This window comes from Pogona vitticeps, chromosome 4 (assembly GCF_051106095.1).
Source record: "Pogona vitticeps strain Pit_001003342236 chromosome 4, PviZW2.1, whole genome shotgun sequence".
In the NCBI taxonomy this organism is placed as follows: domain Eukaryota; kingdom Metazoa; phylum Chordata; class Lepidosauria; order Squamata; family Agamidae; genus Pogona; species Pogona vitticeps.
In genome coordinates this window covers 31,032,667-31,047,394 of record NC_135786.1, presented here as the reverse complement: position 1 = coordinate 31,047,394, position 14,728 = coordinate 31,032,667, and the positions used below count along the sequence as shown (strand labels likewise).

The window sequence follows — 14,728 nt, the reverse complement described above, 5'->3', positions numbered from 1 at the left end:
CTGATTATCTTAACACCCAGGCAGGTTCATAAAGGGAGCCTTAGTACAGCGAATCCAGAACACTTGCCATTAGAGAACATTTATGTTGCGGAACTTCCGATGTTGTTTTCTGTGCCGACATACCAATATCTTTTGGCTATTGATCAAATGTTAGTTTGTCCACCTGTACAGTGTGTGATGGGTCTGCATGCTTGTCTCGAACACTTATTGGATAGTGTTTGAGGCATTGTTTACAACAAGCGGTCGCTAACCATTGTAATGCATGCCTGCGTTATGTTGTGACCACTTAAAAGCTTTTCATTTACCCTTAACTGGTTTCATTGTTCTCTTTACAAACCGAGGGTTCTATTATTGTACAACTCAAGCATGGGAACATTTAGGCAGCTTTTTAAAAGGGTGAATACTAGCAGTGCTGTGGACTTCCCCTTACATCATATCCTGCCATCTCCTAAATCCTGCAATTTCCTCCTTTAAATGTGTTCTTTAAATCCATCTTCCCCTGCTGCCATAATTCAGGGTAATCTGGATTGGTGCTAGTACAATTGTAGCATCAATAAAACAATCATACAATTGTTTTTTTCACTCTCTGTAATTGTCTTTGTTGGGTAACCAAGGGACCTGAGTAACTGTCTCAAGGTTTGAACATTATTCATTTACTGCTACATAATAATAACAATCTTAGAACTGGGGAGCTGGAAGGGACCCTATGGAGCATTGATTCCACCTCTGTCAAGGAGGCACAGTGGGGGATTGAGCTCCCAGCTTCTGGGTCCGCAGCCAGATAACTCAAGAACAACATTTATGATTTTTAAAAAAGAGGATAGACACAATTTTGTAAAATTCTTCCCTAAAATATGTAATGTTTACCAGCATCTCCTCCAGTAGATTCCCTTTTGTATGCAACTTTCTTTAATGTACAATATGCATTATTCACGTAAGTAGCTTCTTATTTTGGAATGCAGTTTGGATTGGCTAACTGTGTGACAAAATTCAAAGGAATGCAAAACCAGAAAGATAATTGTGTTCTGATTCACAAATGAATTTCAGAAGTGTGAATTGTTTTCATATTAGAATGCAAACCAGCGGACCTCCACCTCCATCTGTAATTATTTCACCCTGTGCCAGCGGATTACAGATTGCCTGCCTGCTTGCCTTATTTGCAATCGGTGACTGAGAAAGGCACTGCAGTGGAAGGGTGCTGTGAAATACAGGAACAAACAACAAGGAATGGAAACTATTGCTTTGCTTGTATTGGGATGGCTGCTAGGAGAAAAAACAACGATGGGCTAGATTAGAGTTTGGAAAAGTTACTTTTCCCCCAGAATCCCTCCAATTAACAGAGCCATGCTAAATGGGGAAATTTGGAAACGGTAGTCCAAAAAGTAACTTTCCTAAAGTCCAGGTTAGATGCATCCCTGGTCTGATTCACTATGATGGCTCTTAAGTTCTTGTCAGGAGCACGCATTCCAGTACCGCATCCACTATTCACTTGGTCTCTCCAGGCCCCAGAAGTTTTAAATTTTAAAAGTAGTAATAGATTGGTAAATGTAAAGAGAATAAGCTCACTCCTATTTAAACAGTATCATCTCATCATATCAAATGGCCCTCCAGGTCTGCTTTAATGCTGTATAGATGACGTTATGGTTTGCTAAGCCCCCCCCCCCAAAGTCTAAAAGTTTCAGGTGTTCCATAAACTTCTCCAGTATATGTGAATGTGTAGTATGTAGATTTTGAATCATTCTTATATACCAACAAGTTTTGAGGCTATTCAGCACCACCCAAGCATGTTTATATCAAAACAGCTGCTTTTCCTATGCTAACTGCAATTACATTTGTTGTTTCTGTTGCAGCTGCAGCAATTGATATAACGCTTGCCTCGTGGCCAGAAAACTGCTTCTCTTGACTTTTAAATCCTCTGGATTATTCCTGTGTTCTGTTCAATGCCTCACAGTATATTCTTGATTCTGAAGGCATGTTAATAGCACCAGCAGTAGTGTCGTTCAGACCTGATGCCCTGTTGAATTTTCAGGCAGTGGTTCTACAAGGATTCTGGTCCTCTTCACATTTTCTAAAATAATATGTCCCTTAATTGAGATAAATCAGTTACACCTCTGCACACTGTTGTATAACAGGTTATTGCTTCTCAGATAGCAGGAAATGATATTTATTAACAAGTTTATACTCTGCTGTATTGGGGTGGGGGGCATTGCAGAAAGAAGATGTAAATGTATATACAGTATAATTTATTCCGCTTTCTATTAATTATAGGAAATTGCAAGGAATAGTACAGTGAACTGAAACCATGTTCCCTGGTCATTTGCCACCCTCCCATTGGTTGGCTGCTATTGTTAATCATTCATTGCCTATGCGCTTTTTCATACATCCCATTTGCTGCTCAGAAGAGCTCTTTGAAATGAACTCTGACCCTCTCTGGATCCTGAATTGTGCCCCCGCCCGATTAAATTCGACAAAATGAAAGTAGTGCTAGATATAGTCAAATATAGATGAGAATGAGAACATCATAAATCTGGATTGCCAAACTGACATTGTGAGAATGCCTAGGTCAGAGAGGGTGATATGTGGTCTTACAGGAATCCGTTGGGTGACAACTACCATCATTGTTTACCATTTGCCATTTTGGCTGAGGCTGGTGGGAGCTGTAGACCATAAACATCTGGAAGATTACATAGTCCCTGTCCATTGTCTGGACAAATTTGGCTAGAATACTGTTAATGCTGCTCTGTGCACATAAGTCTGATGATGTCATCAACTATGGGTTTTTATATTTAATTAAACATTTCCTATTCTACCTCCCCCAGTCCCAAAGCCACTTAGGGATGCTTTTTGATCCTGAGAAGCCGTGGCAGCTTTGGAAGGGTGAGGGGAGAATTTGCTGTCTGAAAATTGCTGTTATGGACCCTAGTCCCTATGGTGGCATTTTTTCAGTCTGTGAAGGCTTCCTTGAATGGTGCTATAATGACCCTATGGATCCTTTATTTTGTTATTGCCTTAAAATCTGGGTGCTTACTTGAGAATGTAGTGTATAGTAAGAGCATGACTTGGTTTGCAATCTATCAGTTTCTTGGTTTGTTTCATTTAGCTTTTAGAAGTCTTATAAAGTATTTGAACTCTTTTAGATTGTTTTAGTGTACTTTTACATTAATTGTACCTCACTTTGAGATGTATTGATATAAAGAAATATTTGAATAAATATCGACTTAACAAATCGAATTCATTCAGTGCATCAACCAAAATATATTAGTTTCGGAAGATAAAAATAATAAAAACATTTTAAATAAATGCTGAATAGCGGAATGCAGAGAATTTGTGTTAAAATATATAGCTAAGTGCAGACAAATTCACAGAGGGATGTGTGTGTTTGTGTACACACACTAAAAGACAGGGATGACTCACCTCAGTATTTCAGTAGGAGGTGAACCTCAGCTGCAGTTGTGAGCCACTTTGCTTATAGGGGTTAATGTTGCAGAATTTCTGATAAAATCCTCCTCCCCCTCCTCCATTTGCTGTACAATAGACATACAGAGATCCACAGAGGAAAATAGCTACAAGTTCCCCATAGTCCACCCCTTTTTCATTAATTGGCACATAAAGTCCCAATAACTCACTTTGAGATATTTTGTAGGAGAATGCATAAAAATATTTCTTTACTTATAGTTCCTTAAAAATACAGACTTGGTGATACTGCACACGTACTAGCAAGCAGCTGAATGGATCAACAGCAACAAACAACTGCCACCAACCGATGGAAGAGAGGCCAGGATCTCTTTGAATTTCAAAAGCTAGAAGGATTGAGTGGTTAGTGCTAGATAGATTGACAATCACCTCAGCCCAGAAAAGTTCCTCCCAGTCACTCAAACTACAGACAGCATGTGAGGTTGTAAATAAAACTCCCAACAGTAAATGTCATTCCCAAATATGATGTGGCAAAGTAAATGCATGACTAACTATGGGTGGCCTGGTTAGAAGAGAGAAAGAAAACAGGGGAAATGGCTAAGGAGATAACAAAGAAAGTTTGCTATTGAGGACGGAGAAATTCAGATTTTGATGGAGTGGGATAGTAGAGGAGGAAAAAAATGAGGTGGAAATTTCTAATAAGCATATGTAACAACAGAAAGAGAAAACATAAATTAGCATATTTTACTTTACCTTAATAGAGTTGTCTTGTAGGCTTTTTTGTCCCTTCAAGATGAAAAAAGGAGGATAGAAAAGTGAGGTGGAGAATGTCTCTCTTGAGTGCTGATTGAGGGTCCTTCTAGACAGAAGAGATTATGAAATTCAGAGGGATTTCCCCCATCTTTTCAGGATTAGTCATAACATTTTTGAAAAGCTCAGTGAACAAGGTAGCACAAATAATTTGTGAAAGGCATTTTAAGTGCCAGGCATAAAGATGAAGATGAATGAAAATAGCTGTTCTTCCTTCTCCTTGGTGTAACAGGGATGTGTGTTTGACGGTGGGTGGAACTGACTGCAAACCATCTAAGGGTCTATGAATCACACTATGTGCATCTGCCTTTATGAAGAGTCACAGCCTGGAGCCCTCTAGATATAGAATTTGGGTAGCAACCTCACCCCTCCTGTCTACATCACATGTGTTAAAAGGTGGTCCCCCAATTAAAAATTAGAGTGACACAATGGCCACACATAGTGCACTTACCTCAGAGAGAGTTGACTAATTCTTGTAATTATTTGTGGTTATATTTACTTTCGTTTAGCAGATAGTATTTATTTTCAATTATAATGTGTGAGTGTGCGCACACAGACACACATGCACGCATACACACACGACAGAAAGAGAGAGAGATGGCTTTTGGTTTATTTTGTTCTCTACTGAAGTTTTTACTTTTTGCCCTCAGGCCCCAAATAATATTCTTACGTCAACTTATTAATAGACTTATTATGAACAAAAATGAAAACCCAAAATAATTTTATATTTAGCAGCACTGGCAGTGAATTATAGGAATTATCTGATAATTTATGGGGCAGTTGTTTTGATCTGTTTTCACTTTTTTTCTTTTTTCTTTTCTTTGATCGAATGCCAATTTGTTGGTGGTGGTCTGATTGTAATTCATGAATATGGCTACACTGTACAGAGACATTTTTTAAAAAGCCATAATTTGAACAACATTAAAAGGTCATTGTTAGAAACATCAAATATGGATTAGTAATAGCAGTACTTTCATTGCTGTTGCAATTAATTGTTCTATGTATAGTATTTAAGAACAAATTGTTTAAATAGATGTAGATATAATAATCATTGCACCTGTATATATATAACATAATGAAAAGATTAAGTGATATAAAGAAAAAATGAAAGGGGTTCTTCTTTCTCCTTCCCCATCTCCTGTGGAAGGTGTGTATGTATACTGACAACACTGGCCAGATCCCATGCAGATTTCATGGCTAACAGAAGATTTCTATGTTTACTTTAAACAAAGGGGCTCATCCTGTTGACAAAAGACAGTCAGATCTCTTTGTCTTGTGCACTTTTTTCAAGCTTAGAAAAGGTGTAAAAATAGTTAAGGTTAAGCAAAGGGAACTTTTTCTTGATTGTGTCTCTTGCCTTCTCATGATTATGTACCAAGTACCATAACCTTGGCTTAATCATTTATAAAAGCAAAGGCTCGCCAGTAAAGGTGCAAAGTCGGGGACGCAGATTTGGTTTTAAGGTATTTGTGACCAACATTGCCCTAGTGCAGTACCGAGTAAGAGGTGGGCCAAGGGTCTCATGCAGCCTTCAGGGACATTTTTGCACATCCACCCACAACCCAGCATGCTGACTTTGCCCGGCTCCTGAAACCCACTAAAGAAGTTTTTTTAAAAAACCTTTGAAAAACATTTGCCCAGAAAGGTTGATTGTGCCTTCTAACAAATGTGAGGGACAATTATACTAAGTTCTGAGGGGGCTCACATACCTTTTGAAAAGAATACCACTAGAGCAGTGGTCCCCAACCTTGGGCCTCCAGATGTTCTTGGACTACAACTCCCAGAAGCCTACCCCACCACCTCTTCTGGCCAGGATTTCTGGGAGTTGAAGTCCAAGAACATCTGGAGGCCCAAGGTTGAGGATCACTGCACTAGAGGATGCAAAGGGGCATTTCCAACCTTTTTTTTTTTTGTAAACATTTTTAAAATGTCATACCTGATTCTCATTAACAAAAACAAACAAACAAATTATATGGAGCTTTATAGTACATAACCCCTGCACTACAAGTGTTTGAAATTAATATATGCATATTAGCTTCTTATACCCTTTTCCTTTTGCCTCACTCATCGGAGGGATACTCCTTGGAAAAATTGAAATACGTATGTCTCTGGATCCTCCTGAGATGGCTCTCCCTTAATAAAATGTGTATCTTTGCTCTTTTCCAGGAACACAATTGAGTCCCGTTTCCAGATTTGAGGCAGCCTACTTTAAGATTGAATGAGGCTGATAATCTAGGGACTGTGCAATTTTCAAAAATTCAAACAAACACACCCCTGAACTGGAAGTCTGTGTGTGTATGCGTTAAACACTGCAACAGACCCCTCTCACTGATTTAAAAACTGTTCCTGGCGGCTTTCAGGAGTTGCATTGCTGGGTTTTGGTGGGGAAGACCATTCTTTTGTGATAGGGCATCGAGTCTGGTGGGATGAATGGCTGTAAACATAGCTGGGGAACTCAAAACGTTCTCCAAAGATCAATATATGTAAATGGTGCTACTCAATGGACTGAAGAAAAGGGCTTCCTTTTCCTTTTTATGCATTGAAATATGAGGCATGAATCAAACAAATTTCTTAATTATCTTTAACTTCCAAGTGCTCTAAGTGGGATCTTGCCTTTCTTACTGTGTTCCAGTTACCTCTTATATGCTTGACCAAGGGGATGGATGGGCGGGCAGAGATGGAAGTGATAAGAAGCACAAAAGGGAACGTGACAGGAGAAGTCAGTGTCCATTTGGTGGCCAGTGAGAGTGCTGTGCAGAATGCCCACCTACCAGCAACTGCCTTCATCATACCAGGTAGGTATCACATCCACACCCACACCCAAAAAGGGATACAGCATTACAGTGCCGGCAGGGCTGGACCACCCGCACTGTAATGTACCTACCTACCTTGTACCTAGCTGTCATTCAGAGTCTCCTTCTGTTCCTTCTTCCATTTCATTCCCAAAAGAAAAACAGGTAATGTAGGGAGCAAATGTCCCACTTGGTTTTGTTCCTTTTGCGGGTTGATCATGCTTACAGAAACAATTGTTCAGAGTTTCCCCCTTTTACTGCAGCACGGTTGACTAGAAATGTAAATCCTCCAAAATGCACAGTAATCTAGAAACTTAGACATAACCCTGAAACTAAAAGTTAGTGAGCAAAACAGGAAAAAAAGTGTCTTACTGGTCATAGGAGCAGGAAAGGTACAGTCAAATACAATACAGTGGTGCCTCGCTTAGTGATGTTAATCCGTGCAGCAAAAATCGATGCTAAACAATATTAAAAAGCCCATAGAAACCCATTAAAACCTGATTAATGCATTCCTATGGGCTAAAAACTAACCTTAAAGCGAAGATCCTCCACAGGGGCGGCCATTTTCGGTGCCTCTAAAGCGAGGCAATATCATTACAGCAGGTGGCCATTGTGTTTTTCCGGCTGCCATTTTGAAACCGCTGATCAGCAAAGCGAATTTTCCCCATAGGGACCATCACTAAGCGATCGCTTTTGCAATGGCAAAAAGTCCATTGCTAAGCGATTTCATCGCTCAACGGAGCGATTGCTAAGCAAGGCACCACTCTAATGATACTGGTAAACATACCTGTATGTGGCAATCTAATCTGATGTAGTTCAAGACTTGCATTTGCTCAGTATCAAGTGAGAAAAGGAGGAAAGAAGAAAATTTCTCTTATACATCCTGATTGCAGCCAGTTAAGACTACAGCGAGCAAGAAGAGGTTGTAAGCTATATTCTATGTATGACATCTCTTGCCTGGGACAACCTTCCAGAAATGATCCATTTGAACAATGACAGGGCAAAGTGAGGCAGGGAGTGGGAAGCTTTGCCAAGCTACCTGTTACTCTCTTGACCTTATCTTGCAAGCCCCAGTACCAAAGGGTTTGGAAACACTCGTCATTCTCATTCTCTTCTGACACCCATCCCTACCTGCACTGTCATGCTGTGTCCCTTTTTGAGGGGTGAAATTTGATTCATTTAGCTGTGAGATACATTTTGCACCCACATGCCTATTGATAAGCTTGTGATATACTGTACTCGGATTTCTTTTGCTCTTTCCAAGCAAACACAGCCACAGTAAACCTGCCAGCAAGCACCTTAGAAATTCAGCGGTTCGCTCGGGACCCCCAGAAGAATATGGGGGCGGAGAGGCAAAGAGAGGGCACAGCAAATGAGCCTATTACAGCAACAGTCATCCCACAGATCAGTGGAGTACAGACCTGCAACACCATTCGGGTCTTGGAATGGAAAGATGGGGTAGCCACTCTCCCTGGAAGCAACCTAAGGGTAGGTATTTTTCTCAAACCCAAGTGCAGCAACAGTGTTCGGTTGGTAGGTAGCGCCGCACGTTTCCTAGGGCTAAACACAATGGCTTGCATAGTGAGAGGATTTGAGAAGTAGATCTGACCACCCATGTGAACAGCGTTAATGTAGGACTAGATAAGACTATCCATGACGGTGTTACCTAGTCACGCCGGCCACGTGACTACGGAAACTGTCTTCGGACAAGCGCTGGCTCTATGGTTTGAAAACAGGATGAGCAGCGCCCCCTAGAGTCGGACACGACTGGTCTAAGAATGTCAAGGGGAACCTTCACCTTTACTATCCATGACTGCTGTTCATGGTTGCTGTATATCTCCCTGTCAGAGCCCCACACACACACCCATGTAGCACAAGGTCAGCTGGCAGGGCCTCCTCAGCCACTCTCTACATGAACCTGAGTGTTCCAGAGCTGCTTGAACTTTGGAATGGAGTACAAAGAAAGAAGGGATGCCAGTCTCTCCTCCTCCTGAAAGTCGGTTGTGGGGGCTAACTCCCCTGACAATTCAGTCTCTGCCTGACCCTGAGTTGCTATCACTGAGTTTGGCTGGTGGTGTTGGGCCTTTAACATAATCCTGAGCCATCCAGTGCCTCTCAAAGATGGCTTGTACTGTTGGCTGCTAGTCAATGCCTACATTTCTCTGGCCCATCCTGAAGGTGGTGCTGCCACTCATCTCATATACCTCCAGGACCTTCTTTGGCTGGGAGTGGGGGGCCGGGCCATGCAGGACACTGAGGTCTACAGGCTGGTGAAACAAGAAGGTGACAGTGGATGTTCCTCCGCATGCAGTCTTCAGTTGACCACAAAGAACTCTACCAGGACCCCAGTCCAGAGGTTCCTTATATACATGTAGTCCACTTCTCCTGATGTGCAAAATATGGGATCTAGCTCTTCAGCTGCCTCATCCCATGTCTCTTTCTCTTCCGACTGGGTTGTCTCCATTGACCCTCCTTTATTCTTGCCATCTGCCAACTAGTCTTGGCCCCCACCACCTCACATAGGCCCTGTCTCCTGCCACCTCCTCATCTCCACCTGGGACTTGCCATTTTGCATCAGTGCTTACCTGGGGCCCTGGGGGGTTGCAACTTCCAAGAATCCCTCCCATGAGGCATGGGGCAAAGGCAGGAGAGCTGCTAGAAGCACCAATAGCAACCCCATCACACTCCCCCACAATCAAAAGCAATACATTTCTTAATACTCACTCAATTCCTTTGTGTATTGATGCAGTTTCGGATAAACGAATTTGGGACATTGAAAGTGGTCAGTGCTGACAAGCTTTTGCCTGCAGAGCCTCTAAATAGTTGCCACTCAGAAAGAGATGGGGATGATGCGGTGGCACTCATCAGCAAGGACAATCCCACCATAGCTCAAGGTGAGTGTATCTTCTTGGCAAACACTCAGAATTTTGGAAGCCACTGCTTAAGCATGGTGAGACTAAGCAGTGATGTTGCTTGTTCTTGATGCCTCTGTAGTCTCCTGGGTGTAATAATTTACAGAAAAATAATATGCCATAAATACCTTGAAAATCCTTGCTGTCATCAGTGTGGGAAAGTCTATCAATGGACCTAGAACCCAACTGTTTTTCGTTTCATTATTGTGTTCATCGTTTCTGTGCCAGTTTGTCACATGGTGGCCCACCATCTGGCGATGAGTCTCACTGTACTAAGTTATGCTGAAAATGCAGAAAATGCAGGCTGCTACTGCCATACTGGATATCTTGTCAGTTTTATAGAAACTATTAAAGCCAACAATGGGCTGTTATACATTGCCTTAGCAAAGCCAGAATCAGCTCCATGCCACAGTGGCGCAGCAGAGCAGAGAACGTATAGTTAGAAATGTGGATAGTCATAAATACAAAGCCTTCTCAGAAGCTCGCTGCACGAAACTGTGATGTTCTGCAGCGCTGTGTGTGTTGTTGTGTAGCAGAAAATTATTTACTTCCTGTCCCTGTGTTGCTCTGCTTTCATAATGGTTCTAAAAGCACTGTCTTAAGCAGAACTGAGTATTCTATGATTGATACTGATGTAGACAGACTAAAGTAGGCCTTATTAGTGGGTACCTGGAATATACTTCATGCTTCTGGTGAACTGCACAGATCGCCATTTTTCCACCTCACAAGCTGGGCTGATTCAGGAAAGAGTCCCTGTGACTGTTTACTTGCGGCAACTCTTTGTCCATTGCTTCTCTTCTGGTTTCTTAGACTCAGACATTCCAGAGCCCCCAAAGCTTCCAGCTGTGGACAGCCTGTGCCATTGCAGTACCTGTGGACGGAGAAATGTTTCAGGGTCAGGCCAAGAAGGCAGGGGGTTTTGCAGTGAGAACTGCCACCGACAGTTCAAAGAAAGGTAAGCAAAAGAAAAAGATGTTCTCACTGAGTTGTTACAAGGAGGTGGAAACTGGGTGGGAAAAAGAATAATAAAGTTTCCTACGTCTTTTTCTTATGTCTGGTCAGAGATATTCAGGTCAATGCTCTCCAGATGTATTGGACTCCAACCTCCTTAAGCCCAAGACAGATAAATGGAGGTGGAGTTTAAACCAGCTGGATAGCATTAAGTTCTTTACTCAGAATGATGTTTCCTCTGTATTTTCATTTTCATCTATGGAGAGAAGGAAATACAATTGAGTTCTTGAATTTGGAACTCCCTTTGACAAGGTGTACGTACAGTAAGATGGCAGAATCTGAAGGATCAGTACCCACGGTTTCTCTTATCCACTGATTGAAAATACTAAAGAGCACCCCCCAGAAATGCATGTTTCTAAGACTGATTGATTGATTGATTGATTGATTGATTGATTGATTGATTGATTGATTGATTGATTGATTCCATTTATACCCCGCCTATCTGGTCATTGCGACCACACCAGAACCAGGCACTAGAGGGAACCAGAGACTATATCTTATATTGTTGTTGTTTAGTCGTAATGTCCGACTCTTCCTGATCCCATGGATCAGAACACGCCAGGCCCTCCTGTCTTCCACTGCCTCCTGGAGTTGGGTCAAATTCATGTTGGTAGTTTCAATGACACTGTCCAACCATCTCGTCCTCTGTCCTCCCCTTCCCCTCTTGCCCTCACACTTTCCCAGCATCAGGGTCTTTTCCAGGGAGTCTCCTCTTCTTATGAGATGGCCAAAGTCTTGGAGCCTCAGCTTCAGGATCTGCCCTTCCAATGAACACTCGGGGTTGATTTCCTTCAAAATGGATAGGTTTCTTCTCTTTGCAGTCCAGAGGACTCTTGAGTCTCCTCCAGCACCGCAATTCAAAAGCATCAGTTCTTTGGCAGTCAGCCTTCTTTATGGTCCAGCTCTCACTTCCATACATCGCTACTGGAAAAACCATTGCTTTGACTATGCAGACCTTTGTCGGCAAGGTGATGTGTCTGCTTTTTAAGATCCTGACGAGGTTTGTCATCGCTTTCCTCCCAAGAAGCAGGCATCTTTTAATTTCGTGGCTGCTGTCACCATCTACAGTGATCATGGAGCCCAAGAAAGCAAAATCTGTCACTCTCTCCATATCTTCCCCTTCTATTTGCCAGGAGGTGATGGGACCAGTGACCATGATCTTAGTTTTTTTTTTTTTGTTTTTTTTTTGATGTTGAGCTTCAGACCATTTTTGCGCTCTCCTCTTTCACCCTCTTTAAGAGGTTCTTTAATTCCTCCTCACTTTCTGCCATCATAGTGGTATCATCTGCATATCGGAGGTTGTTGATATTTCTTCTGGCAATCTTAATTCCATTTTGGGATTCCTCCAGTCCAGCCTTTTGCATGATGTATTCTGCATATAAGTTAAATAAGCCAGGGGACAATATACAGCCTTGTCATACTCCTTTCCCAATTTTGAACCAATCAATTGTTCCGTATCCAGTTCTAACTGTTGCTTCCTGTCCCACATATAGATTTCTCAGGAAGTAGATAAGGTGGTAAGGCACTCTCATTTCTTTAAGGACTTGCCATAGTTTGCTGTGGTCCACACAGTCAAAGGCTTTTATATAGAATGTTTCTATACTAGTGCTTTTTGGCATCTGTGGTGGGGGAAGCCTTGGCAATAATTTCTTGTGGAAACTGCAGTCCCATAAATGTGAAATGAGCTCAAAGAAGGGAGATGTCACATCCCTCTGAGCATTATTGGCTTAACAGGTAGGATTAAAGCAAAAAAATACAACTCAGTGAAAAAAATTGCTAAGGACATAGTTACAGGGCACACCCAGGATGGCGGCCTATGCATTCTTTTTCTCTGTAGTTGTTTCAAGGAGGAGGAGAGAGTAAAGAATTTTAAGTACAGAATTTGTGTCAGACTTGTGAAATTACAATTTTGGGGACCTTTTGGAAGTAACCACAAAGGGTACTCTGCTGGTGTAGCTGCTGTAACCTTGTAGTGAGGATGTGCTTTATCTCTAGAGCATGTCGGAATGGTTGCAAACAGAATTTGGGTGTGTGTGTAAAAAAACTAGCCTATTAGATCCATTTGTTATTTTCTCTGCTTGGAGAAGTTACTGTTTTGGATTACTGGAGGATAGAAAATATCCTTTTGTGGGGCGGGGGGCGGCCAATAGGTGGAAGGAGAAAATAAAAGAACTACCTATCCTACCCAGGGAATTCTGGGAGCTACAGCCCCCCCCCAAAAAAAGGGGGGGAAAGCTTTTAGTGTTAAGGAGGAAGCTGTTCCCACTGCTTGAAAAAAAAGAACTGTCTCGGGATGTGTTTACAGATCTGTCATTGTGGAGAACTCTGCTGGCAGCACCACCTCCACTGAAATGCTCAAGCCAGTAAAGAAGCGGAAGAGAAAAGATTATCAAAGCCCTTCTGAGGAGGAAGAGGAGGATTCTGAGCAAATGGTATAGCTGGGATGTTTTCTCCTATCTGCAAAATTGCATGCTATAATAACATTGTTTTCATTGTTTTCCCTCATTTGATTGTCTTGAATCAGAGATAGCAACTCCAGGAAGCAGCCTTGGGTAGTGCATGCCACAGAGCAAGGTACCACAGTTCTCACTACCACGGGTTTGAGGGTTGCCAGAATCCTTGCAGTTGTGCCGGGATTTTGAAGAAAGTTCCAGCAGAGCCACTGGCAACAGCAGGTTTAATGACAGTGAGAGGACGAGACCTGCAGTAGGAACAAAACAACATGGAGAGGCTTCATGAATGGAAGGAAATGTCCCATCCAGAATCTCCAGTAGATATATGGAGGGGATGCAACAAGAAGGACAGGACTTGGGTGCCTCCCCTCTGAATTTTCTCTACAGGTTTTGAAAGCCTAAAGAGACTTTAGTAACTTGAAGACTCTGTGACCTAAGCAATTATTTAACTAGGAACACTTTACTGACCATTTTGCTGTGTAATTAACAATTATTTAGGTCTGCATCATTTGTAGATATCTTGATCATGTTTATTTATAGTTGCACTTGTTAGTTATTTGGTTATTTTTGCATTTTAACATTTCTAAAATAAAGAAATAATGACTGAAATCCTGTTGCTTTCCTATGCAGGCAGAAACCAAAAGGCATGGTGTTCACACATTCGTAACTGGCAGTTAATAAGCCATGGCTTCAATTCTTGAGGCTGGCTTGGCATGCCTTGAGAATCACCAGCAGGGACTTGTTAATTACCAACTACAGCGGTGCCTCGCTTAAGGAGTGCTTCATTTAACAACGAATTCACTTAGCGATGACTTTTTCGGAGCGATCTTGCGCTCCGTTTAACGATGTTCCTATGGGCGATTTTCGCATAGCGATGTTTCGGACCATGCTTCGCATAGCGATGACAGTTTGGGTCCCCCTGTTTCGCTTAACGATGGTTTTGACAGCCTCATGTTGGCTGTTTTTTATATGTTTAAAAATATTTTAAAAATGTTTAGAATGCTTGAAATCATAAGTGCACTTAATAAACCCTTTGTTAAACTAATTTGACTTTGTTCCAACTCTTTTTAAATTTGTTGTAATTTTTCCCCCCATTGAGATGCATTGAATAGGTTTCAATGCATTTCAATTGGGCAACCACGTTTCACTTAGCGATGTTTCCTATGACGATTTTTGCTTAGGGACAGCAATCCGTTCCCATTTGAACGGATTATCCGGTTTTGAATGCATTTCTATGGGAAACCATGTTTCGCTTTGAACGGATTATCCAGTTTTGAATGCATTTCTATGGGAAACCGTGTTTCGCTTAGCGATGTTTTCCCATAGCGATGCATTT

The 14,728-nt window shown here is 41.8% G+C and overlaps 1 protein-coding gene across 7 annotated transcripts in view; it reads left to right on the top strand.

Moving 5' to 3' along the window:
* The window catches only part of L3MBTL1 (L3MBTL histone methyl-lysine binding protein 1), a 56,019-nt gene that overhangs the window by 7,874 nt on the left and 33,417 nt on the right, over positions 1–14,728 (top strand). For all 7 annotated transcript variants that reach the window (XM_078393179.1, XM_020801153.3, XM_020801152.3 and 4 more), the window contains exons 2-6: positions 6,857–7,019; positions 8,281–8,504; positions 9,766–9,910; positions 10,739–10,883; positions 13,245–13,371. In XM_078393179.1, coding sequence (XP_078249305.1) covers positions 6,884–7,019; positions 8,281–8,504; positions 9,766–9,910; positions 10,739–10,883; positions 13,245–13,371 — 777 coding nt within the window. In that variant the 5' untranslated portion in view covers positions 6,857–6,883. The remainder of the gene's footprint in view (positions 1–6,856; positions 7,020–8,280; positions 8,505–9,765; positions 9,911–10,738; positions 10,884–13,244; positions 13,372–14,728) is intronic.